The sequence below is a fragment of the Ammodytes marinus genome (genome assembly GCF_949987685.1).
Source record: "Ammodytes marinus genome assembly, chromosome: 24".
Classification (NCBI taxonomy): domain Eukaryota; kingdom Metazoa; phylum Chordata; class Actinopteri; order Uranoscopiformes; family Ammodytidae; genus Ammodytes; species Ammodytes marinus.
The window spans coordinates 7,713,619-7,739,838 of record NC_137228.1 but is presented as its reverse complement, the minus strand read 5'-3'; the positions used below and the strand labels follow the sequence as shown (position 1 = coordinate 7,739,838).

Genomic DNA, 26,220 nt, shown 5'->3' with positions numbered 1-26,220 from the left:
AACCAATGAATAACCTACATTTTGCTAGGCAAATTGGATGTTTTGTGTTGGTTTTAATGTGTTAAAGTAGCATATCAAGCAGCGTATCTATCAGCCACATACAATACCTGCTACATAGCAAAACAACACGTCCCTTTGCGATGTAGTTGGATTTGCTGTGGGACTAACGTAGCTGATCATCCCATTCGAACCAGTTAATATTCTGCTGATTGACTAATCACTTAATGCACTAATTGTGTCAGTGTTAGCTGCTACTGGGCTATGTGTGTGTTTGAATTTGTATGCGTGTGTGTGTGTGTGTGTGTGTGTGTGTGTGTGTGTGTGTGTGTGTGTGTGTGTGTGTGCATTTTGTGTAGCCATTATCTCAAGGACTAGACAGCCACAATGGATGTTTGCGAGGGATTGACGCTCTGTTGAACGCTAATGCAAAGAGAAAACCTCAGTGAAAATGAACCCAGGCCACTCTATTGCTATCTTCTATGTGTTTACCCCGGTCATTATGAAGGGCCCCTTTCTCCTTTGAGTGTCTTTGTGTGTGTGTGTGTGTGTGTGTGTGTGTAAACAATCGTAAGCAATCATCATACCAACCTGGTCACAGATGGTCTCATTCACATACATACTCGCAAGGCACTTGAGCTCGCAGGCAAGAAATGATGGACTTGTCATTAGCGAAACCTGTACCAATTCAGCTCCAATCATTTGAACCTTACAATCAGGTTTTCTTTAAGTTCTTTGTTTTTTTTTCACAGCAGAGGATGCTATGTGTGAGAGAGGCAGCAATATTGTGCAGACAAAAAGATGGAGGGATGTGAGAGAATGACTTGATATGATAGAGAGGAAAAAAGGCAGCGTCAAAGCAAACATTGGCGTTTTGTTGGGCACACTTTCAAGACATGCAATTGATCATCTTGATATCATTTGAAAGCTGTTATTGTGTGTGTGTGTGTGTGTGTGTGTGAGAAAGAGAGAGGGGTCTCTCTTCGCTGCATTGTTAATATTCTTTCTGATGAATTGTCAGCCAGATAAAGCCATTCAATTGAGACGGATTGAGCGTTGAGGAAGAGAGAGAGATAGAGAGAGAGATACAGCGAGAGAGAGAGAGAGAGAGAGAGGCAGCAGACAGACACTAACAGTATCATGGCTTCATCCTTCGTTCACAAGCAGGGCCCCCCATGAACGTGCCTGTTGCTATGGCGACTCATTTGAGAGCACACTCTTTCTTTCCAACATCTAAATAAAATCTCTGCTATTTTTAGAGCAACACGTGAGCTCACACCGATCGCACATGCACGGATGTGAACACACTCAACAAAAAAATTAAAATACAACGTCCGATACTCCAACATACGCACCGACACAAGAACACCTCTGAGCATATGCACGCACACACACACACACACACACATATACACATACTCCAGCACAGCTTCCAGGGCTTGCCGCTGTGTGTCCATCTGTGAATTGAAGTCCACTTGTTCTTTTTACGTTGACTTTGTTTTTGTTGACTCTTGAATTGTGTTTATTCTATGGATATGTTGTGCTTTAGAATCTTGCTCAGGAGAAGAGGTTGTAGACTCAAGCAGATACAAGAGAGGACGGCTAGGTGGTGAAGCAAGGTGCGTGTGTGTGTGTGTGTGTCCGTGCATGCATGCATGCGTGCGTGCGCTTGGTGAGAACCCCTTTCATGAAGCACTGAAACCTTTCCTGTCTGTGTTTGACCTGTCTGAGGTTTTATCTTGTCAGTTTGATGTAGAAGAAGTGCTCTCCAGGTCCACTGATAAGGTCTATTAGAATACACAGGGAGCCAGACAGTGAGTGCCACGCTCTTACACCTAGCAGGATACAATGGCGCTCCAATGGCAGCCTCCTCCTGCCCGGGTCTACTTTATGTCTGAAAAGGGCAGCGCACAAGACGTAATCTGTCACAGCCCGTTAGTTAAAGCTGTAGGGAGTGTGTTGCCTTAAAGATATAGCCTACATATATATATATATAACATACTTGATGCTCTGGTAAGGCTTTGCATAATGCAGGTGAGGCTGAAACACACAGACTAAATGCTCGTGCTTCAGGCTTAGATCAAGGGATGAATTACTGAATCTCTCATTTGTGTTGTGGGATGAGAGGGTTTTCTGGGAGAATGTTTGTTGTCAATTTTGTCTGTACTGTGTGTGCGCTGAAAAGAAAATTGGGTGTTAATACTCAACCTAGGCTCTGTAAACTAAACAGGTCTTTAAACAAAGGTTATGTATAACAAACGCCAGATTTTCGCACAGGCAGGTAGCAAAATCGGGAGGAGATATTCACAAATGATTTTGACAAAGTGATTTTGAGAACAAGTGTCTCTGACTCCACCTTTAATGGCCTCCTGGAGCAGATGCAAATAGGCCACAAGGATGCTGCTGCTGCTATGGGTTACAGTACAGCTAAGCAGCTAGCAGGTGATTCAGTTTGCAAGATATCTTGCAAGACAAGTCTTGAAGACAGAGAAGTGCGTTAGAGGAAACAATGGGCATGGGGTTCTAATTGTTAGGGGGGGTAAAAGGGGGAAACTTTCAGGGGGCCCCACAGCCAAAAGAGGGGCCCACCACATGTGCTGTGGAATCTCAAGAAAGCACTATTGACTTTTCAGTATCATAAAATAACACTTGAACGCTCTATGTTTTAACAGATTCACTGCTGGACATGGAAACGCACTGCTGTTGCTGCTGCGCGTCTGGGTCTAGATGAATCAGAAGTTTAAAAACTTTAAAAACAATCCCTCATAGTGGGTTTTGTGCCAAACTATATCTTGGCCAGGAGCAGTTGCCAGGCAACCACACTCTAGAGAATTGTCTGCAAAATGCAATTTTTTTTAAATTTTTGTTTTTGCCCGAGATATCAAAACATGTCTGACCATGAGTTAACATGTCTGACCATGAGTTTTAGTGGTGCTGGCCGGTCTATTCTCCCCTTTCATTTCAAGTCTTTGTGCTAAGCTAAAGTTAACCGTTTTTTTTTTTTTTTTTTTTTTTTTTTTTTTACTAGGCTAAATGTAAAAACTGATACTTTAAGAAATATGTAGCCTAATCATATCACAGACAGGCATGCAATACATTCTGGTGTTTTTGATGGTGTGTGCATGCATTTATGCCTACATGTGTGTATTGTGGGAGACAAGTGGTGTAGGGCAGGCCTTTTAACCATCTCAAACTTTTTTTTTACATGTTGTCATTGTTTTAATGTTATATAATAATATGCATTAATACTTATCACTGTCTATCCGTGGTGAATGGTGTGTGTGTGTGTGTGTGTGTCTGTCTGCATGGCAAGCTTGAAAAAAAGAGAAAGAAACGCCCAATAATGGAGGATGCCCCGCCTCCATCCGTGGGGTTACCATGGCAAACGGCGTCGACGTCACAATGGAAGGAACGCCGTCTATAAGTATTGGAGGGTCTGACCGCGGCGGATCGCGAGCTCAGATGTGTGTTCAGGAGGAGTGACACGTGCTGAAGAAGATTAAAAAAATACAAAAATAACACAAAAAAATTAAAGAACATAACGGGCACATTCAAGGAGTTTGGTTTGGTTTTAGATTTTTTTTTAAAGTTGATGTTATTGTAAATATATTTTTAAGGTGGATTTTTTTTTCTCAATTTTTACTTGAACTGGGGAAGAGTTAAGTTGACGTCTTAGCAACCATGGGAAGAGGAGTGAGTATTAATCCTATTTTTTTCCTTTGTTTCACTTCCTAAAAAAAAGTTTACGTCGCAGCTGTTGGATTTAAAAGTTTCGCCATTCAAACAAGTGGTTTCAGTAAATCTGTTTTGATGTTGTCACGGTGGGGGAGGAAGTGGAGGAATATCATGTGTGGCGATAAAAGCAACAGGGCACACTTTCTCTCTGAGTACCAGCTGTTCTGAAGGACTTCCGTGTAAATTCAGCCTGCTAATGGCACAAAAAAACTCCTTAAGTTCAGTAAAGATGCTTCTCAAACGGCCCCGTGTCTGGTTACATAACGGGATGCTTTAGAACGCATGGACTGTCAAAGTTTTTCCTGCTAGCAGCATTAGCTGCGACGTGGAAATGAAGTCAAATGAAGTGTTACTGTTTGCTGCGGTGTGTGTGTGTGAAGGGAGTATTCCACGGTCCCTATTTTAGTCTTAATATTAAGTCGAAACATGGCGACAAATAGCTCCACTCTTTGCTGCGCGTGAGTCAAGACTTATATTTTTAAGTAGTTTCCTCTGCCCATCATCACATGTGCTTCTCTTGCAAGAGGAAAACTTGTAGCGTCTTTGATATTTTGCAACATTTTGAGACGTTTTTGAATGTAGCCCTTTTTTTTCTTTCCAAGAACCTCTGTGTCTTGCTCAGCAGTGGGAGTGATATGTAAAAAAGTCCAACCCTCGATTTTCCCCTTCCTCTGCTGAGGGAGAGATGTGGACCTCTATGACCAATTATCCTAAAAACGTTTCCCTTTTTATTATTATTTTTTAAGCGGGGATAGCCTAGGTTTTGGGAGTGTGTCTGCCTACTTTAGCCATGCACACTTTTGTATGATGCAAAAATTCAAAGATGCATGAAAAAGCGTTGTTTTATTGCAGGGATGACATGGCACCATAGATAACATGGCAGAAGAATAGGTCATGTCACATAAAAAAAATGTCTGAAATTTATTTTTAAACGTGGTAATGTGAGGTTTCAAGCTATCTCCATCTTTTTCTTTCCCTTTGTGTGTGTGTGTGTGTGTGTGTGTGTGTGTGTGTGTGTGTGTGTGTGTGTGTGTGTGTGTGTGTGTGTGTGTGTGTAATCTTACATCTCTCCTTATCTTATTATTTTCATACCGAGCCTCTTGGGTTTTTGACAGCGTTGGAGGCAGTCATGTCAAAAAGAAAGGATGATTTCTACCCTAACCTGTTTGATTTACTAGCCCCTCGTATTTGTTGTCGCTTTTACTCATCTGGTTTTTTCCACAAAAATAAACTTGTGTGATGAAATTAAAGCCCTGTGGTATGAAATATCAGCCGTCGCCACACCCTGCCAAGCTGCGCAACAGAAAACAACTCATTATACATTCAGCCTGCGATGGAGGGATGGAGAGGTGGATGGATAGAGGGAGATCTGGCGGGAGATGTGAAGCTCATTCAGTTCAGTCTTCCTTCCGTCCATTATTTTTTTTTCCTTTTCATTTTACGACTCTCTTTTCTACTTTCTCTTGGCTTCTTGGCTGCCGCTGTTTTTTTTCTCCCTCTTCCTTTTTTTTCTTCTTCTTTTCCTCCCATGTGTGATGAAAGCTGATCCCTGCCCCCATCCAACCTCCCTGCACTTCCCCACTGTGCCCTCTCTCTCTCTCCCTCCCCCCATCCTCTCTGCCAATACATCCAGCGCTCGCTCACACCAATAGCTAGACGTTGAGGAGATAAACTTACTACCGAGCTTTTTTTTGTGAGAAAAGGATGAGAAGTTGTTGTGGTGTTATGGAGAAGAATCGGGGGCAGTGAGAAGAAATACATTTCCCAGATTCCCCTTTGTGTTTTGGTACCGGCTCATTTGTGATGTTTTTATTCCTTCAGTGTTTTCTCACGATGTCATCGGCAGCACAGTGCAACAAACAAGAAGCAAAACTAGTGAGCTGAGAGGAGCGCTTGATTGCATCAGAGAGGTGTGGAAGTGCAGGAGGGGGAGGGGGTGATATTAGGGGGGCAAGCCAAGAGGCACTAGTTGCCGCATTGCCTCTTTTGAGCAAACTTAGCTCTCCCAGACATAACGGAAAGAGTAGGGCTGGAAAAAACTGGAAAAATTTAACATAAAATGCAACCAAAATGCATTATTTACTCTTATCAAGAAGGATCCATTGCAGAGCTTTTGAATGAAAGGTAGAGGAAAGTCCAGCCAACTCGCAGTATTGTTTCATAATCTTACCTAGCTCCACCTTTTTCTGTTTCTTCCTCCCAAACTTGCCGAATTATACAGTAAACTAATGCTAACGAGAGACACTTTCCTGCCGTCACAATTGAATCCTCCAGTAAGAGAATGTTATTGTAAACTAGTATCATAGGTTTCAGTCTCACCGACCAAATATTTGGGCACAAAAAAGATAAATAAATCTGATAATGCAAGAATCCCTGAATTTATATCACAAGTCAGGGGAAGGATTGTAATTCAGAGGCACCCCCTTATGCAAAACATTTGTATTGAACACTTAGGTGACAGTGTTGGTTGAACTGACAGTGGGATCGTACACAGAGCAATATTCGTAACCCTTTTTTAATTCTTGCCATATATGAACACTATACGAGTGTGTTTGGATGCGTTTAGAAAAACCTTGCCGTTCCCCCGTGCTTTCAAAACTTCAAACAGAGACTAAGACAAAAGCGTGTGTGTGTGTGTGTGTGTGTGTGTGTTTAAGCCTGACACAGCTGTGGTGAGACACAGAAAAAGTATAGATAGAAGAAAGGGCTAAATGATGTACAAAGGAATACAATTCTCTACAGTGGCCTGATGTGGCATCGCTCAACCAGCTTCCCGCATTTTAGACAGAAGACTCCTACAGGTTATATGTCCCACTGTGAGCTATACGGGCTCCTTCACATCCATTATTTACAGTCTGTTTCCCTCTTGTTCTCTATTTCTACCTGTTTTCCTCTCTCTCTCTCCCCCCCTCCTTCTCTCTCTCCCTCCTTCTCTCTCCCTTGGAGGATTTAACATTCTTTCCGTTTGGCAGTCATTGTGTATTAACCCAGGCTTTTGTCACACGCCACCTCTGGTCTGTGACAGAACACAGTGTACTCTCTCTCTCCTTTTTTCCCCCTTTTTTCGCACTCTCTCCATCTCTGCCTCCCTCTCGCCACAAGCCTGTTGCTCCAGCGAAAGTGGAACATTCGCATTTAAAAAAAAAAAATAACGTTCTCCTCTGCCCCTGTCCACGAAGAAAAATGACGTTTTCAACACCAAAGGGAAGTCTCACTCACTGGCTAGTTTGTCCATGTGATTTTGACACAACTTGTAGCTATGGTGTTTTGGTCAGTTCATGTCAAATAGGTGTGCCCAGATTTTTTTTTTTAATGCTTCATTCATTCTATTCCAGAGCAGCTCCATGAATATATTTATATACAGTCAAGTGCGAAAGTTTGTGAACCCCTTGAGCCTTTTGGAATTTTATTTATTTTAACCATTATTAATTCATTTTTATCAATACCAGTATTTTTTATATGAAATAACAGATGTTTGTTTATCAATTCAACATTTTTATTTTCCAGAAATCAATTGTTAAAACAGATAAAACAAATTATTTGACGAATGTTGTATGTGCAAAAGTTTGTGAACCCTGAGCTGCATTGCTTAAATCGAGCAGGTTGACACAATCAGGTTGGCCAAATTGGTTGATGAAATAGACCAATGTAATGAGAGATCTTTAGGAAAGAAATTGGGTGGCACTAGATAAAACAGAGATAAAACCAGGTCAGTTTAGGCTCACCAAAGTGAACCCATACAGGTCAGACATGCTAAAAGGGAAACAAATATCAGAGGATCTCAGGAATAGAGTTTTGATGTTACACATTTGTCTGGGGACAGTTATAAATTCATAAAAAAAAATTTGAGCTCAATCGGTCCACCGTGAGGCAAATCGTCTACAAATGGAGAGCTTTAAGAGTGACTTAACATCTGCCTAGAAGTGGACTTCCTTCAAAAATATCCTCAAGCGCCACAAGAAAAGTGATTTTTCAGGTAAAAGCCAACCCAAACATTACACCTGGAGATTTGCAGACAATTTGAAACCACCATTATTCACTTGGGAGAAGGTTCTCTAGGTGGTAGGCAGAATTGCGTTTTTGCCCAAACATGGCGGTTTTGGTTATGACCAAACAGTTCAATTTTTGACTAATCTGTCCACAGAATAAGACTTCAGGTATCTCCAGGTGCTCTCTGGCAAAGTTGTGACAAGCAGTTTTGTTCTTTTTTGAGAGCAGAGGCTTCTTCAGCAACCATCCCATGAAAGCCATGTTGACTGAGTTTTCTTCTTATTGTGGAACCATGCACATCTGTCCCAGATGCTGCAAGAGAGGTCTGCAAATCACCAGATGTAATGTTTGGGTTGGCTTTTAACTGAAAAATCACTTATCTTGTGGCGCTTGTGGATATTTTTGAAGGAAGTCCACTTCTAGGCAGATGTTCAGTCACTCTTAAAGCTCTTCATTTGTAGATGATTTGCCTCACGGTGGACCGATGGAGCTCAAACTTTTTTTTAAATAATTTATAGCTGTCCCCAGACAAATGTGCAGCATCACAACTCTATTCCTGAGATCCTCTGAGATTGTTTCCCCTTTTAGCATGTCTGACCTGTATGGGTTCACTTTGGTGAGCCTAAACTGACCTGGTTTTATCTCTGTTGTATCTAGTGCCGCCCAATTTCTTCCCTAAAGATCTCTCACTACATTGGTCCATTTCATGACTCAATTTGGCCCATCTGATTGTGTTTACCTGCTCCATTTAAGCAATGCAGCTCAGGGTTCACAAACTTTTGCACATACAACATTCGTCAAATAATTTGTTTTATCTGTTTTAACAATTGATTTCTGGAAAAGAAAAATGTTGAATTGATAAACAAACATCTGTTATTTCATATAAAAAATACTGGTATTGATAAAAATGAATTAATGATGGTTACAATAAATAAAATTCCAAAATGTTCAAGGGGTTCACAAACTTTCGCACTTGACTGTATACAGTGCCATAAACCATGATATAGGTTTACCATTCAAGAGGGAAATAGCCCCAGGGATTTGTACTTCTTTCGAACTGCTCAGATTTAAAGCAGTTTCATCCATACTTCTTCATAGATAGGAAAAGTTGAAGGAGGATCATCCCTAACCATTGACAAATGCACAGTAATGTGTATTTGCAGTTACAAGTACAACACCAAATATTTTTTAACAGGAAATGTTCCCAGGGATGGTTGTTGGCTGCCACAGTCTCCCCCAAAAGTGCCCCAAAAGTTTCCAACAAGGACGGCCATTGATTCACTCGTTCACTTTTGTTCAACTTGAAGAAAGCTGAAAGTTGCCCGAGACGTGAAGGGAGTGTTAAACACGGCATGGTGTAAATTAACACACTTTCTTTTCAACCGATTTTTTTTTTAAACAGAAAAAGAAGTGGGGAGCTGCTGGAGGAAATGAAAGAATAAAGGAGGAGGGAGAGGAGAGGGGGAGGGGCTACAACGCTCCACTCTGTCCATTCACATATCTCCAGAGGTGTGGCAATAGTCGCCGGTAGCAACCGGGCAAAATCCCAAGAGTGTGTGTGTGTGTGTGTGTGTCTCGCTCTCTCTCTCTCTACAGTTGAATGAGCAGCTTGTGTATCTGGCAAAAAGACCCTGGCACTAGAAAGGACTGTTCATAGGAATTCTAGTCCGCCCTGTAGAAAAAAGAAGAGAGTGCTTTAAAATATGCGAGAGCTTGACCGAACGCTCCTGTCTGATGTTTCTATGAGCCTCTAGGGCGTCGTTCGCTCGGGGTGAGAATAAACTGGGGTAAAACGGGGGTGAAAAGGGACTCAGAAATTCTTGTTTTTTGAAATCTAAAGCTTCATTTCTAAATCATGGAGCCATATCATCTCTCCTTAAAAAGTCATTCTTGGGGCGCCCTTAGCTCAGTTGGTAGGGCGCCCCCCCCCCCCCCCCCCCCCGGGCCGAGCCCAGCAGCAGACCCGGGTTCGATTCCTGCCTGCGGTCGTTCTCTGCATGTCACACTACTATCAATAAAAGCATAAAAATGCCCTCCCCCCCAAAAAAAATAAAAAAATATTGCAGATTTTAACAGAAGTTATACAAAAGGGCCAATGTCTAGTTTCCAGTGTCCTGTTTGGTGTGTGTGTGTGTGTGTGTGAGACTCCACACCAGTTTGCCACGCTGTTCTCATCATAGCAATCTGTCATCCACATTGGGCATGAAGTCTTCACTGCAACATCGCGCACAGCTTGAGTAAGATGAGAAAGAATAGTGTCTAGTTGGTTAAGACCAGTGATGCCATCTGATCAAATGGGACTCTCCCCTTTAAAGAACAGACAGGAATGGGTAGCAGCTCTTGTTTGACTGTTTGTCCGATTTGAGACAAGTGCTTGTTTGATACGGGAGCAGCAGCCTTTCCAGAACAGGAAATGGCTCCGCTTCAGTTTACAGGTTTAAACATCAGCCTACTGTTTGAGTCTGTTACCAGGGACGACGTGTGCGTGTCCTCATATGGGTTTACATTTGTATTCTGGCACTTCCCTTGTCCATCTTGATTTACTCAAAGTGGTGCACTTGATATATGAGCTGTTTGGATCTTGCAGATGTAGCCTATACTGCAGGCTTTAACAGTTGCTATGTAAACCTCTTCAGATATGCTATATACACAAATACTAAAATAAAGCAATTGTCCTTCTGTCATGTCTGTTAGAAACAAGTTCCAGCACAGGGCTCCAGACCAGAGTTAGTGAACTGTTTGCCTGAAGCCAGATGGCCCTCGGGGGGGTCCAGAGGCTAAGATGTGGCCCCAGTGATCCAGAACCAGGGCTCTGTGTTTTCCCAGCTTAGCGGGCCAGGGGGGGGGGGCTCTGGAAAACAATAACAACATGTGCACAGATCACACACTCTGCTCTGCTGGCTCCCTGGGAAACTTTAGAAGGCTAATAAATGCAGCACAAAAAAAGACAATATCAGTTAGCATATGTCTTGGACTGTATGCAGGATGTCCATATATGGTCAGGAGGAATACACCCTGTGCAACATATATCGTCTATTTTTTTGTAAGAGTTTCCAAAATGGCTCCTGCTCACTGTGGCGTTGCACACATAGCTCATCAGCATTCACTTGGACTTTAGGCAGCCTCCGCCCCTCCCAGCTAAGATACTAAATAACACCTCCGCTCCTTGTACTGTGCTGAATTATAGATGAGCTGCAAGTGCTGAGCTAATCGTTGTTGGCTTCTAGCATTGTGTTCTCTTGTTACCTACAGTAACTGAGACACACACACATGCTTAACTTTCTCTCTCTAAGAAGGCACCTGTTGATAGATCCTGCTAGCGATGCTTGTACAATCTGTCCATTAGGCCACAAACATGTTTGTCACACCTGGATGCTAATCAGGGTATGGGTATTGTAATTTGTTCAGAATGGGCCTCGTGTTAAAGGGGCACTATGTAACTTTGGGTGTGCCAGAGAAGTGAAAATTTTTCACAAGTTATATATTCATAACTTTTAACACAGTTTGAAGTTAAAGCTTCCTGAAAAGTTACTGTTTCACTGTTGTTGTTTACAGCAGCAGGGCCCACAGTTTGGTTTACAAAAATGGTGTCTGTAGTTTTTTTTTGGAATTTCAAGAACCTTGTGGCCTGTTTAAATGTAACTTCAGCCCATCTCCCTCTCTCCGGTTGTCTTTCTTTCCCACATATCTCCCCTTGCCTCCAACTGTCACCGTGTCTCACACACGCTCTGGCCTCCAGCCTATAGCAGACACTATCTTGGCCCAGGCCTTTTGTTTGCTCTGTCACATATAAGCCACTGTGTTGATAATGTCTGATAGTCTCTATGTGAGTGCCAGAGCTGATGGCTGCGATAAGGGGATGTCAAGCGAGAGAAGCAACACACACATTAAAGATGTCTCTGTATTTGGTCTTACCCTTTTGCAACTTTTAAATTATTCTTATGGATTTGTGACTGTGTGTTTTGTGTCCGTGAGATCCGCGTCTAAACTTAAAACATGTTCTAGACTTTAATTAAGATGGTTTGGTGCCTACAGCGAGAGAATCTGTGTCGCGGTCGGAGTTGAAATCAACAGAATGTCCCCGAGTGCGATTACCAGTAAATGACTTCGGTGTGGCTTATTATTTCACTCTGGGGTCTGGCTGTGGGGCTTAATTGGTTGTGGGTAAGCTGTTGAATGAATGGCTGAATGAATAAAGCCCTGTGTGTTTTCCCCACTCGGACAGTAACATTCTGTGTTGCAAATGTGGGGTCTAAAAAAAGCATGAATTTGAGTTGTCATTAGGTTACATATACTCACGTCATTGATATAGAAAGGCTGTCAAAAGTCTAAAAATCCTGAAAAAAATCCATCATTATGGCGGGACAGATATGGGTAATTCATAGTTTTCATTTCAAGTTGATGCGACGGTTCCGTTTTCACAAATTACATGTAAATTGAAGGTAAGGATCTATAGAACAATTTTTAATTTTAACCTAAATGAATTACCTAATCATTATTTAGATTGTGGCCATTTTGGAAGATGGGCAATAAAATAAAATGAAATATTTGGTCTTGTTTCTTGACACACTAACCAAAATTGTTCTATCTGCCCTTACCTTCCATTAGAAGTGAAAACTAAACTTCCAGGCACCCCACTATAAAGCCTGGATCCAATTATTATTTATTGTTCTCTCAACCTTTTCTTGCTCTGTGTTAGTTTGTGGCGGTTTGGCTCTCCCAATTTAGGCCACAGTTTTCTTTAATTTTTGCCTATTTTTATATTTTGTATTACATTGACCCACATGCAGTCTTTTTTTAAAGGATGCAGAGCGACTAAAATTTGGTTGGAACTACTAAATATAAATGATCAGCCCAATGTTTAAAGAATACATTTATCCGAGCTGTTTACTAAACAATGTGTTTTACCTGGTTTGCTTGCTTAGGAGGGACGTGAGCAGTATGAGTTGGCTGCCACCTCGGAGTCGGGCGGCAAGAAGAAAGCCAAAGGGGAGAAGAAAAAGAAGGATATGGACGAATTAAAGAAAGAAGTAGATATGGTGAGTTTGTTGTCTCCTCTACACGTTTGTATTGTTGTGTGTTTCTCTTTCACTCTGTTCCATTGGCCTCATGGACATCTCACTTCTGAATCATCCACAGTATACACTACTTCCAATATTATTTATATATCCATACTCTAAATTTATGTTGGGTTTATGTTGGCCTAAAATAAAATAAAAAAATCTCTAGTATTTTTTTTATTAAAAAACATGGTATCTAACAATACCACAATTGCAAACCTGTGATCCATGCCCCCCCCCCTTTCTTCCCTCAAAGAGAATGATACAAAAATAAACCCATTAACAGGCAGAATAAATAAAACATGACAATAACCTAAATGAGACAAGGTAACACAGACAATATGGTGATGCCTATCGCACTATGCTCATTGCTCATCAATATTATGACACTTTCTAAACAGATTGATCAACTATATCAAACACAGTTGATGGTAGCAAGTGAATTGATATAAGTAAGTACAGTGCCATCTCTTGTGAAAATGAACAGTTGAACCTAAAATTTGACTTTTTAAACACTTTTTTTTCTCTATCCAACTCCTTTTACTTCCCTTTTATGCCTCCTTGCATTCTTCTATCCCCCTTGGTGTGTTCTGTTGGCTTCCTATCCATTCATTCGTTTCACCTCTAAACTGCAAGCGTTTCTCGGCTCATTGTTGCAGCTCTACCTTGCGAGAGGTTGTCATTTTATAATAAAAAGGTCACCGGCACACAATGCGCTGCAAATGTCACGGGCGTTGTGGCATTTTACACAATGCAGTCTGGCACACACACTTACAATACAGTTAAGTAGACGGTATACGGTATACACACCGACAGACACACACTGGACTGACTCTAAACTTTCTTTATCTGTGTTTCTTTGCAGGACGATCACAAGTTGACGCTCGATGAGCTCAATCGCAAATATGGAACGGACCTCAACAATGTGAGTGCAAAAATAAATTGTAGTGTGTGTGTGTGTGTGTGTGTTTAAATGTGTTCCATGTTCTAGTCTCCTAACCCTGGCATCGTAGGGCCATTTTGAAAAGATTGAAAACTCATTTCTTTCAAAGGTTGCGTTCCGAATCGCATACTTTCTACTATATAGTATGTAGGAAAAAGAATTAGGATGTCCCGATTCTTGTGGCCAGATTTAGGATGGTTAGAAATACCCGGATGTCCTACTTCATGTGGCCAAGATTGTTAGTGTTGAAAACTGCATCCTATTTGAGCGATTCTGACCCACAATCCAGTGCGCAAGTGAAGTGACGTCACATCGACGAAGCCTCCATAAGAAAACAAACGGGGATGCGACGGATATAAGAGCAAGAGGCAAGATCAAGGCGCAATGTTATGATGAAATAAGAGAGTAAAGTATGTCCCAATAGTATGCCTACTGCATCCTAATTAGATTATTTTTATCGTCGGATGTAGTATGTAGAATAGAAAAAAGAAAGAGTATGCGATTCGGAACGCAACCAAAGTTTGTAATTTTTTTTAAAGTAGTTAACTATTGCATGTGTTGTTGATGAGGCACTGATGAATCAAACACATTTTTTATGACGTGAGAGAAGAGATCTTCTGTCACAGTGAGAAATAATCATACTAGACACAAAGAGGCGGTACGGTTTATTAGCAGGGCTTTGACAGAAGGAGGGGGAGGGGAATAAGGTGGTCCCTTCTCTTCCCAGCTAAGTCCAGGTAAAGAAGGCACAAAGACCTATATTGACTAAAAAACAAAAACGGCATACATTTAAGGTCATCAATTTGCGACTAGCTCCTCTCTCTTCATGCAAATTAGCTCCTTGTCATGCAGGAAAGATCAAGGAGAATTATGAATCTTCGCCTTTAAACTGTGGTCTCAGGGGCGCTGTGTGTGTCTGTGTGTGTTTGCAAATGTGAATAATTTATTAGCAGAACGCCCCAGTGTCCTAATTTCTTTTTTATATAGCCCCGTTTCCCTCATCTTTATTTCCTCTCCTTTACCTTCACTTCTCTCCATATCTTCCTCCTCCTGTTTTCTTCCCCCTACCTTCTGAGGAATTTAATTGCCCCTGTGTTTCTGTTGATGCTGCGTTGCTAGGCAACTAGTAGCACCTACAGTCCCCGCTGGATTTGAATGTGTGTCAGTGAGTTTGTTTGTGTGTGTGTGGGGATGGCAGGCATAACAATGTTTCAATGTGTACAGCAAGACTTGTGCTTAAAATGTGATGTTGTTCATAATTCATAATAAGGGACAGATTGTTTTACTGAATTCTTACATGTCAGCTGTCAGCCACATTGTAGAGCATCTGGCCAACAATTTGAAGTTTTGTCACCATGTGTAACTGATTTTCTACCGTCTCACATCAGGGTCTGACTAGTGCCAAGGCTGCGGAGAATCTGGCACGTGACGGGCCCAACGCACTCACTCCTCCACCCACCACCCCAGAGTGGGTCAAATTCTGCAAACAGGTAAAGTTCAGCTCACTTACAAAGTTCCCACACATTTCTAAATCTAAAATGAATTCCAAATTGTTCAGGCTTAACATTAAAGATCCCTTCTGTTGTGGTTCCCCTCAGATGTTTGGCGGCTTCTCCATGCTCCTGTGGACCGGTGCCCTCCTGTGTTTCCTGGCCTACGGTATCCAGGCTGTAATGGAGGATGAGCCGGCCAATGATAATGTAAGAAAATATTCTTTTACAAAAATTCATTCGGGGGGGGGGGGGGGGGGTCGCTCATGGTGTAATGGTGTAGTGGTAAGAGTGCCCGCCCATAGAGGCTCAGTCCTCAGAAGCAGCAGACCACAGGCTTCGATTCCGGCATGTCATTCCCCTCTCTGCCCCATTTCACCTCTGTCTCTCCAAAACTGTCTAATAAAAGCATACAAATTTCAAACAATTATCTTTAAAAAAATAAAACTATTGATGTGAAACGTAACAAAATACAAATATTTTGCTGTATTTGAAGACAAAGCAAGAAGAAATGCATCATTGTTTTTTTTTAACGCAAAGAAAATGTAAACATCCTATATGTTCGTGACGTTCCAGTTGTACCTGGGTGTGGTGCTTTCCGTTGTGGTCATCGTCACTGGATGCTTCTCCTACTACCAAGAGGCAAAGAGCTCCAAGATCATGGACTCCTTCAAGAACCTGGTCCCACAAGTCAGTCTGTCTCTGTTTCTAGTCCCATAGCTGCATCCATCAAGGTCTGATCAATGTTCTTGCACATATTGCCCTTACGGTAACTAGACTGCCTACCAGTGACACGAGAGTGACGGGCACAAGATAATGTGTGTAACCCCATACTGAAATGTCAGTATTGTCACCGTGTCAGCTCTTAATTGTATCTTGTTAAAGGTGCTACGAAGAAATTTGTGTCCACTCCTTTTCAATCTCATTAACCCTGTTGAATAATTAAGAGATTTAATTCTGAATATGAAATTATTATTATGAACAAATATAGAGCTTGGCATGGAGGATGTGGAAGACATAAAACAGACAGAAAAAAACAAATAAAGTAAAACATCAGTCTCACTGTCTCCTTTGCCTTACATAAGTGGTTTTGTCCTTTCTGTCTGGGTTTGTAGCAAGCCCTGGTCATCCGTGATGGAGAGAAGAGCAGCATCAACGCAGAGCAAGTGGTGGTGGGAGATCTAGTGGAGGTGAAGGGAGGAGACAGGATCCCCGCTGATCTGAGGATCATCTCCGCTTCCGGCTGCAAGGTAGATGCCCATTCTAGAAAGAGACATTTTTCTTCTGCCTGGGACCAATATCTAAGGGATTTAACCTGAATTTCTCCATCCAAACACTGGATTTCAGTAAACTTTTATTTTAGTTTTTTATAAAAAGCGTGCCTTCATTAAACCTCAGCATTCAACGACAAATACGTTTTTTAAGGTGGAGTCAGTTAAAATATTTCCGTCAAAATCAGACAATATCTCATCCAGATCTGCTACCTGTCCGTAGTGTTTAAAAATCCAGTGTTAATACACAGCCTAGGCTCTGTAAATGGGCATGTTGCTAGCTTCAATGGGCCCCCTTTTTTTTTACTTGACCTTTGTTTACCTACCAGTTTAAAGAGCCTAGGCTGTATATAAAAAACAGATTTTTTTTCATTGCACAGTATGGGCAGGTAGTGGATCGTGAGCAACCCTAACCCTGACTCCACCTTTTTAGTAGTCTGTGACTGTGAATAAGAACCAAATGTAGGCTCTCTTATCTTATATGTAGGCTAATCTTAGGCTTTTCCTTTGAAGTCACAATTCTAATACATGGATTCCGGCCTTTTCACATGACCAGGCACATTTTGTCACAGTAAACTAGACTGTGACCCAATTTTGCCTCCTGAACTAAGCCCCAGACCCAAGAGCAACACTTGACCCAATTATGCCCTGTGCTTTACCCTCTACACACCATCCATTGTTAAGCCTCGTCACCTGCCACTGCATCGTTTAGCTGTTGCTCCAATACAGACACTTACAACACTGCCTTCTGACCCAGATCTGCCACTCTGCAGCTGGGGGAGAAAAGTTTGTTTTCATGCCTGAGAAAAGGCTCTTTTATGGCAGCCATCATCATCATCCTCTCAGTTTGTTTCACAGCTTTTCTTCCCCTAAGGCGGATGTAGCCACAACAGTGTTCTTCTTGTTAGTCTGTGATGTTTTCATTCCTCAGGTGGACAACTCCTCCCTGACCGGAGAATCTGAGCCCCAGACTCGCACTCCCGACTTCTCCAACGACAACCCACTGGAGACCAGGAACGTCGCTTTCTTCTCCACCAACTGTGTCGAAGGTATTATGACAGCAGGAGACTTCAGAGCCAATCGGAGACAGCGCTTCAGTTTATATGTAGTTCAGAGGATCTCTAGTGAATCTGAGATCTCTTAAAGCCCCTCAAGAATCCCCCCAAATCCTTCTAACTATGTCATTTGGGGAGTTAGTTGCATGGTAGAAAGCATCTGAAAAGAGTTAGCCATATTTGTCGATTCAAATTTGAAACTTTACAGGAAATTGGTTAACATGAGGCGGGTTATACAGTAAAAAAGCTGTTTTTATAATTGGTATGAAAATGTATTTTCAATCAGATTTTTGTAAAGTCTTAGTGAAACAGCCAGCTTTGATATAAACTATAGATATTTTTTACTATTTTAAACCAGGGTTCAAGAGGCTGAACAAATGATCTTATTGTGCTTGCTACAGGAACGGCCCGGGGTGTGGTTATCAGCACTGGAGACCGTACCGTTATGGGTCGTATCGCCACACTAGCCTCTGGCCTTGAAGTGGGACGCACCCCAATCTCCATAGAGATCGAGCACTTCATCCACATCATCACCGGTGTGGCTGTGTTCCTGGGCATGTCCTTCTTCATCCTCTCCCTCATCCTGGGGTACAGCTGGCTGGAGGCCGTCATCTTCCTCATCGGTATCATTGTAGCCAACGTGCCAGAAGGTCTCCTGGCTACTGTCACTGTGAGTCCTGGTGTTCTAGCTTGTGTATCAGAGGGTTTAAAGGTGCATTGTGTAAAACCTCTTGAAAACCAACAAGATCAGCTCAGCTCAGCCCCCTAACTGTCTCATGTGAAACACTATATCTCTAGGTGTGTCTGACCCTGACTGCCAAGCGTATGGCCAAGAAGAACTGCCTGGTGAAGAACTTGGAGGCTGTGGAGACCCTGGGCTCCACCTCCACCATCTGCTCTGACAAGACGGGCACGCTGACCCAGAACAGGATGACCGTGGCCCACATGTGGTTCGACAACCAGATCCACGAGGCCGACACCACCGAGAACCAGAGTGGAACCTCCTTCGACCGCAGCTCAGCCACCTGGGCTTCTCTGGCCAGAGTCGCCGGGCTGTGTAACCGCGCAGTCTTCCTGGCAGAGCAGAGCGCCGTTCCCATCCTAAAGGTAGCTTATATTTTTTAATTTTTTTTTCCATAAATAAACACAACATAACACACATATACAAACAAACAAACAAACGTTTAATTTTCATTTTGTTTAACCTTTATTTATACTCGAGAGATCAATTCAGGGGTGACCCTCATTTACGATGATGTCGAGTTAAACAAATGCAAAGCAAAAACAACAATCCATACATAATATACAATGCCAATACATCAAATATACAACACGCTGATAAAAAGACAAGACAATTGAAACATTTAGCAATTATAATGAAAAATAGGTGAAAGTACAATATGGCCTAATTAACAGGTAGAGTTCGTCAGATTTAAGTTGTGTTAAATCAGAACACAGCTTTTATCAGTGCTATGTTCAAATGGATCTTAATATCCGACAGAAACTTGGTAAATGAACCTGTTAAACCAAAATAAAATTGGATGTTCCCTGCGCAGGCTTGTTTTCCAGCTTATATCACTCTCCCCAGAGTGTATACACGCACACACACACGTTGTTACCACATAATTATTCCCAACCCCACCTCTCAAAACACACACGTCTCTGGGCTCCCAGACTTTCCTTAGAGCCCAGTCCTCCGTTACTACCCTGCATTATTAACGTGTGTGTGTGTGTGTGTGTGTGTGTGTGTGTGTGTGTGTGTGTGTGTGTGTGTGTGTGTACCTGTTAATGTCTGGCTGGCATCATGGCTCTAATTACAAGTTATGGCTAGTGTCCAATCCCAAAGTGATCTATGTTGTTATTGCATCGAAGAGGGGATACAAAAACGTGTGTAGTATGTGGAGACTGACAGATTTTGATACGAGTCTATCGAGGCAGTCGTTATACACACACTCGCACACTTTATATAACTGCCGATATTTCAAAAAACAACAGACCTTTCTCCCTTCTCCAGAGAGATGTGGCCGGAGACGCCTCGGAGTCGGCCCTGCTGAAGTGTATCGAGCTGTGCTGTGGATCAGTCCTGGAAATGAGGGACAAAAACCCCAAAGTAGCTGAGATCCCCTTCAACTCCACCAACAAGTACCAGGTATTCAAAGCAAAGAGTTCAGCATGATTCCATTAGGCATCAACGATAGACTGTCTGTTTCAGGTGGTTTTAATTAAATATAATTTAGTTTGGAAATGGCTTCTTAAATGAAATGCTAAATGACAGGGTGTTTCCTCCTCATGTTCACAGTAAAAGTCACAATTTAAAATGGATCTTGGTAGAAGTTATTCAGCATTAGAATACATCTTTGTGCAACCATTTTTAGTTTTCCATTCATTTTGGCAAATAGTTAAAAATGTACTTTTTAAATGATCTCTTCATTCCCTTATAAGGGTTTTAGAAAAACGTAAGTGTCAAACAGGCTAGTAACATATAGTGTTAACCTAACATTACATAACATTCAGTTTGTTAGCCTTATTTGGCCTGTTTCATTGAAGGAGGGATAGACAATTCAGCAGCACAATACAACCTGAATGCTCAAAGTGACTTTTTTTAATTTTTTTCTTCTCGTGTGGCTGTAGCTTTCCGTTCACAAAAATGGCAACCCTCTTAAAGACGAGACCAAGCATCTGCTGGTGATGAAGGGGGCTCCAGAGAGGATCCTGGACCGCTGCTCCTCCATCCTGATCATGGGCAAAGTGACGCCTCTGGACGACGAGTTGAAAGACGCTTTCCAGAACGCCTACCTCGAACTGGGAGGACTGGGAGAGAGAGTACTGGGTAAGGATGCATGCTCGCAGCTTGGTAGGCTAACATCTTCTTTTTAAATGAAAAACACGGCAACAATAAAACAAACTTTCTTTGTTTTGATGAAGTATCGATCTCTACTATTTTCCTTTTTTTTTTTTTTTTTATAAGATTCAGGTGGTGTGGTCACTTCTGCTGATTTGCAAAAATGAACCAAATGGGTTTTATGTATATTAGAAAAACACAACAGACACAACATACAGTGTGGCCGGTGGGAGAGTTATGTAATTGGTGTGTGCCTCAACACCCACTACCATGGCAACCCTAACCAAACTGCTTCTGGTCTTGTTCCCTGTCCAGGTTTCTGTGAGTACAACCTGCCTGACGACCAGTTCCCAGAAGGCTTTGCGTTTGACCCTGAGGAGGTGAACTTCCCCACTGACAACCTGACCTTCGTTGGCCTCATGTCCATGATCGACCCTCCTCGTGCTGCTGTGCCCGACGCTGTGGGCAAATGCAGGAGCGCTGGTATCAAGGTAGAGCCAATATTCACATAGAAATGACCTATTCAATTAACACAAAGCAGTTGCATGCCCTCTAAGTATAAGGTAAAAGTGTTTTGATTCATCAAACTCATCAAATCCCCCTTTCTGTAGGTCATCATGGTAACAGGGGATCATCCAATCACAGCAAAGGCCATCGCTAAGGGCGTGGGCATCATCTCCGAAGGCAACGAGACAGTGGAGGACATTGCTGCACGTCTGAACATCCCAATCAACGAAGTAAACCCCAGGTACTGACTACACTGACAAAGCCTCAGTGCATAAGTGAAGCATTGAGACTTTTCTGTTGCCTGGAGTTCCCCAAGGTCATATCCTGGGCCCAGTTTAGTTGTGTTTTGATTCAGACTCCCTGCATGTTTGTCTATCCCATGGCATTGTGCACCTCCAGTAAATATGTCTGTGTCTATTAGTTGACCTAATGGCTTTGTGTTCCCTCCAGAGATGCCAAGGCCTGCGTAGTGCACGGCGGAGACCTGAAAGATCTGAGCGCAGAGCAGCTCGACGACATCCTCAAGTACCACACTGAGATCGTCTTCGCCAGAACGTCCCCACAGCAGAAGCTGATCATTGTGGAAGGATGCCAGAGACAGGTAGAAACAAACGAGGATCTTTGTGTGTGTGTCAGGGTGGGAAGAGATTTGTTCCAGCTCCAACGCAGCATGTGCCTGCACCTTATTAAACGCTTGTGTGAATATTTGATATCCCCCATCCCCTGATTCCTTTTTATGATTATTCCATTCTCTCTCTCTCTCTCTCGCTCTCGCTCTCGCTCTCGCTCTCTATCTCTCTCTCTATCTCTCTCTCTCTCTCTCTCTCTCTCTCTCTCTAGGGAGCCATTGTGGCTGTGACAGGTGACGGCGTTAACGACTCTCCCGCTCTGAAGAAAGCCGACATTGGCGTTGCCATGGGGATCTCTGGGTCCGACGTCTCCAAACAGGCGGCCGACATGATCCTGCTGGACGACAACTTTGCCTCCATCGTTACCGGAGTGGAAGAAGGTAACCGATACATGACATGACTAAAGCCCCTGAAAACCCAGATCCACAAAATCCTTTCAACTATGTCATCTGGGGAGTTAGTTGCATGATAGTAAAGCATCTGAAAAGATTTGGGCATATTTATCAAATCAAATCAGTTTTATTTGTATAGCCCAAAATCACAAATACATTTGTCTCAGTGGGCTTTACATTTCATACAATATGATATATGATACAATATGACACCCTGCCCTTACACCCTTAGCTCGGCTGAGAAAAAACTCCCAGTAAAAACCCTTTACCGGGAAAAAAAAAATGTAAGAAATCTCAGGGAGAGTCGACTGAGTAAGGGATCCCTCTCCCAGGACGGACATACTGCAATAGATGTCATAAGTAGAGAAAATCACGAAGGAAAATCCAAGTGAAAGATATTGTCATTTAAGTTTGATAAACGTTTTTAAAAAACGAAAATAAATTAGGTGAGCTTGGTGGTTCTTATGACGCAATAACTATTTTGAACCAATCACAGCAGTAGTCTACCCGAATATAAAAAATAAATAAAAATTTAAGAAAAAGACTTGCCATGGAGACTGCTTTGATACGACCAGGCCCACACTGTCCTGTCAAACGGTCTAGCTTGGTTTTTCTTAACTAGGTTTTTAAAATATTGATGAACATTTATTTTCAATCCGATGTTTGTAAAAGCCTATTGAGACACCCAATCATATATTGGTTTATTTACTATTTTACACCAGGTTTCCAGAGGCTTTCACAAAACAATGACTGTGTATGCTCTTGCGTCATGTTTTTCGACAGGCCGTCTGATCTTTGACAACTTGAAGAAGTCCATCGCCTACACTCTGACCAGTAACATCCCAGAGATCACCCCCTTCCTCCTGTTCATCATCGCCAACATCCCTCTGCCCCTGGGCACTGTCACCATCCTCTGTATTGACCTGGGAACTGACATGGTAAAGAATGATTTTTGCATTTGATTTCTGTCTGGTTCTCTGTGTGCGTGTGTGTGTGTGTGTGTGTGGTCCTGCTCACTGATTGGTTGTCACTGTCTCCCTAGGTCCCCGCCATCTCCCTGGCTTACGAAGCAGCCGAGAGCGACATCATGAAGAGACAGCCCAGAAACCCCAAAACAGACAAACTGGTGAACGAGAGGCTCATCAGCATAGCCTACGGACAGATCGGTAAGAACAAAACTACAAGTCCCAATTTACCAAGCACACAACTATACGAGGACCCAGAGGTTTTCTCTGAGCATGGCTCCTTGGGCAGCTCAGTGTCAGGGTGGTCCCAAGATTACGCACCCGAAATAGGCTCATACAGATTGTGTGTGTGTGTGCGTGATGATATAGCAGTGCTTCTGGCTTTTGATTTCTCTCTCTTCGGTAAGGATGAGCCAAGAATAGGCTCGACCCTCCCGAGCTTCCTGAACTGCCTTATAAGAGCAGAACCCAAGCCAAAGAAATCCTGCTATTTCTACTGACTATTTTCCACAAAGTTGCAATGAAAGACTTGAAACAACAGCCAATTTCTACTTGATCTCCTTTTATGTGTCTTTTGGATCTTGCCACACAAAGAACAATAATCACCAATAACAGCTGAGTCTTTATGGTTTATTATAATTTCAAACTATTTACGGAAAGAAAAAAATGTATTTCATTTTGATGAAGCCTCTCATTCGTCAGAGGACAACCTAATCTTATTTATTTATTTATCGAAGCAGTTATTTGCCTGATGACGTCTGGTCTGGTCCTCAGTATTTCCCAGAAGACTGACTCGTCAAAATGTATTTTCTCATCCATCATATTCCCCTCCCCCCCCAGAAGACCACAGGGCCAATTTGTTTGCTTAATCATTCATTCATTCCTAGTTTCATTTTAAAATTCTAATTAACTGCTTTTGTGCATTCACTCTGAAACTGTTCAACTGGCAAACATTATTTCAATCATGAATCAAAAGATTATACAGTATCATATTGATGCAGACACAATTGGCGGATAGGGGGAGTTGTTTACATTTGCTGAGCCTGCAGTTTAAAAAACATATTTTCTCTAAATGTAATTCTTAGTATTCAATAATTCTATCATCATAAATCAAAAACTAAATTATTTTGAGGAACCAAACATAAGACTAGAATGTGTTTGTAAACCAACCCGGGCCTGGCTGCTGTAAACAGCAACAGTGAAGTGGTACGTTTTCAGGTATAGCTTTCTAACTTCAAAAAGTGTTCATTAAGTTATGAGAATATATATAGAACATTATAAATTCTCCTTCACACCAGAAGTGACTTAGTGCACCTTTAACTCTTAAACGTCTTTGCTGCAGGTATGATCCAGGCCCTGGCAGGCTTCTTCACCTACTTTGTGATCCTGGCTGAAAACGGCTTCCTGCCCTCCACCCTGATCGGCATCAGAGTGTCCTGGGACAATAGATACTGTAACGACCTGGAGGACAGCTATGGACAGCAGTGGGTCCGTAACATGTCCTTCAACTAACTCAACATTGTCATTTTCTACAAACTGTTTCTGATTGTTTGTGTGTGTGTGTGTGTGTGTGTGTGTTTTAACAGACTTACGAGCAGAGAAAGATAGTAGAGTTCACCTGCCACACGTCCTTCTTTGTGAGTATCGTGATCGTCCAGTGGGCCGATCTTATCGTCTGTAAGACCAGGAGGAACTCTGTCTTCCAACAGGGAATGAAGTGAGGACAAACTCAGATTGTGTTAAAAGAAATGTAAACAATAAGGTGCTTTATTTTGAATAACTTTTGTTAACCTCAGTGTTAATGTTTGGCGTAAATCCTGGTTATTCCCAGACGCTGGAATTAGATTATATGGGTCTCAGTTTTTTTTTTTTTTCTGTCCTTAATTGTTCCTCCGTGCGTTCCAGGAACAAGATCCTGATCTTTGGACTGTTTGAGGAGACGGCCCTGGCTGCCTTCCTGTCTTACTGCCCCGGCATGGACGTGGCCCTCAGAATGTTCCCGCTCAAGTGAGTAAAGTCAAGAAGAAGAAAAAATATTCTTCTCGCGATCCACCAATAAGCCCACCACGTACACATGTAGTCTTACTGTGTGACTGCATGCTGCTTGTCCAGTGGAATCGGTTTCTCATGTCTTTTTTTTGTGTGTGTGTGTGTGTTTTCCAGGCCCACCTGGTGGTTCTGCGCCTTCCCCTACTCCCTGCTCATCTTTATCTATGATGAAATCCGTAAACTGATCATCAGACGCAGCCCAGGAGGTCAGTCCTCAGTCCAGAGTGCTTTTTATTATCTCCTCATGTATTTTTCTACAGTCTCACTCTGCCTCTGCAGCACTGATATTTTATGTAGACTTGTGTAGAATTTATTGAATTGTTGGTAGAATATGATAGTCATTAATACGCTTTAATATGTGTAAAATCATTTGAAAACAAAAGTTTTTTCTAATTTGTTACCTTTTTAGAATGAGCCTTTTATATCTACATAGGATATGCACCCTCCATGTTGCACCGCTATGTTTCTACGGTAGCACAGAACGGACAAACTTAACGGCCTCACACTATTTTATATATAGTGGAAATGCACCTGTTGGAAGATAAAGAATAGAAGTATACATAACTAAATACATCTTCACCTCATCACTTGATATTGTGGAAAGACTTGAGGCAGTGGTGGATGATGCCATCTTTATTCACTAGCTTCTTGTCCATGAAGGCCACCGTAGCTTCTGTGAATATTCGAAAGCGAGGGGCAGCTTGAAATCATTTCTGTCATCATCCAGTCTCTTTTTGCTGGATTTTAAATAGAAAACAAAGATCAAATTGACCCAAGATGTTGCCTCTAAAATCCTGTGTTTGCTTGTTTGTCTGTGTGTCCAGGTTGGGTGGAAAGGGAGACCTACTATTAAAGACCCACATCAGCCTGTCCACTCCACTCCAGTCCAGTCAGAATCGCATCTTCTCCTCCACTCCCGTCTTTGCATGAATTATTGTCTTGCTGCTCGGAAAATAAAATGTTAACGTTTATGGGGGGGGGGGGGGAATATGAAATTGGACCACGTTTTTATATTAGGGAATGCTTGATACTACTATTAGACACAAATACTGAGATGGAACGTGCCGATGATGATGATGATGATAGTAATGCTAATAATGACATGAACACTGAACATTGACATGACTATGTGTGCCTTGTTTCTGAAACAGGACCAATTTTATACATGTTTTTAACAGTCATAAACGATCAATAAAAATGCGCTCGAGTCAGGTCCAACAAACGTTTACTGTGTTTCATTTATTGTGTGTGTGTATTCTGTAATTATAATAATATGACAACATAATGTAGGCTTT

General features: G+C 42.1%; 1 protein-coding gene across 2 annotated transcripts; it reads left to right on the top strand.

The window, feature by feature from the left end:
• Positions 1 to 3,466: 3,466 nt before the first annotated feature.
• Positions 3,467 to 26,133, top strand: LOC307270020 (sodium/potassium-transporting ATPase subunit alpha-1). Of its 2 annotated transcripts, XM_080053148.1 has the most exons (23): positions 3,467 to 3,690; positions 12,648 to 12,761; positions 13,648 to 13,707; positions 15,114 to 15,215; positions 15,324 to 15,425; positions 15,792 to 15,905; positions 16,331 to 16,465; positions 17,418 to 17,535; positions 17,943 to 18,211; positions 18,340 to 18,648; positions 19,556 to 19,690; positions 20,173 to 20,371; positions 20,699 to 20,874; positions 20,995 to 21,131; positions 21,341 to 21,491; positions 21,731 to 21,899; positions 22,695 to 22,849; positions 22,954 to 23,077; positions 24,219 to 24,364; positions 24,463 to 24,593; positions 24,782 to 24,883; positions 25,040 to 25,131; positions 25,750 to 26,133. In XM_080053148.1, exons 1-23 carry the CDS (start codon positions 3,679 to 3,681, stop codon positions 25,776 to 25,778), a joined length of 3,081 nt encoding a protein of 1,026 aa, XP_079909274.1. In that variant the 5' UTR covers positions 3,467 to 3,678; the 3' UTR covers positions 25,779 to 26,133. The 2 variants fall into 2 exon arrangements, with proteins under 2 accessions (XP_079909274.1, XP_079909275.1); XM_080053149.1 differs by lacking the exons at positions 3,467 to 3,690; positions 12,648 to 12,761; positions 13,648 to 13,707 and having other exon boundaries at positions 15,792 to 15,909.
• Positions 26,134 to 26,220: the final 87 nt, after the last annotated feature.

Bases quoted from the DNA above. Each gene is read 5' to 3' on its own strand.
- LOC307270020 (XM_080053148.1), top strand. The intron at 12,762-13,647 runs GTGAGTTTGTTG...GTTTCTTTGCAG, and splicing joins TAAAGAAAGAAGTAGATATG to GACGATCACAAGTTGACGCT. The intron at 20,372-20,698 runs GTAAGGATGCAT...TTCCCTGTCCAG, and splicing joins ACTGGGAGAGAGAGTACTGG to GTTTCTGTGAGTACAACCTG.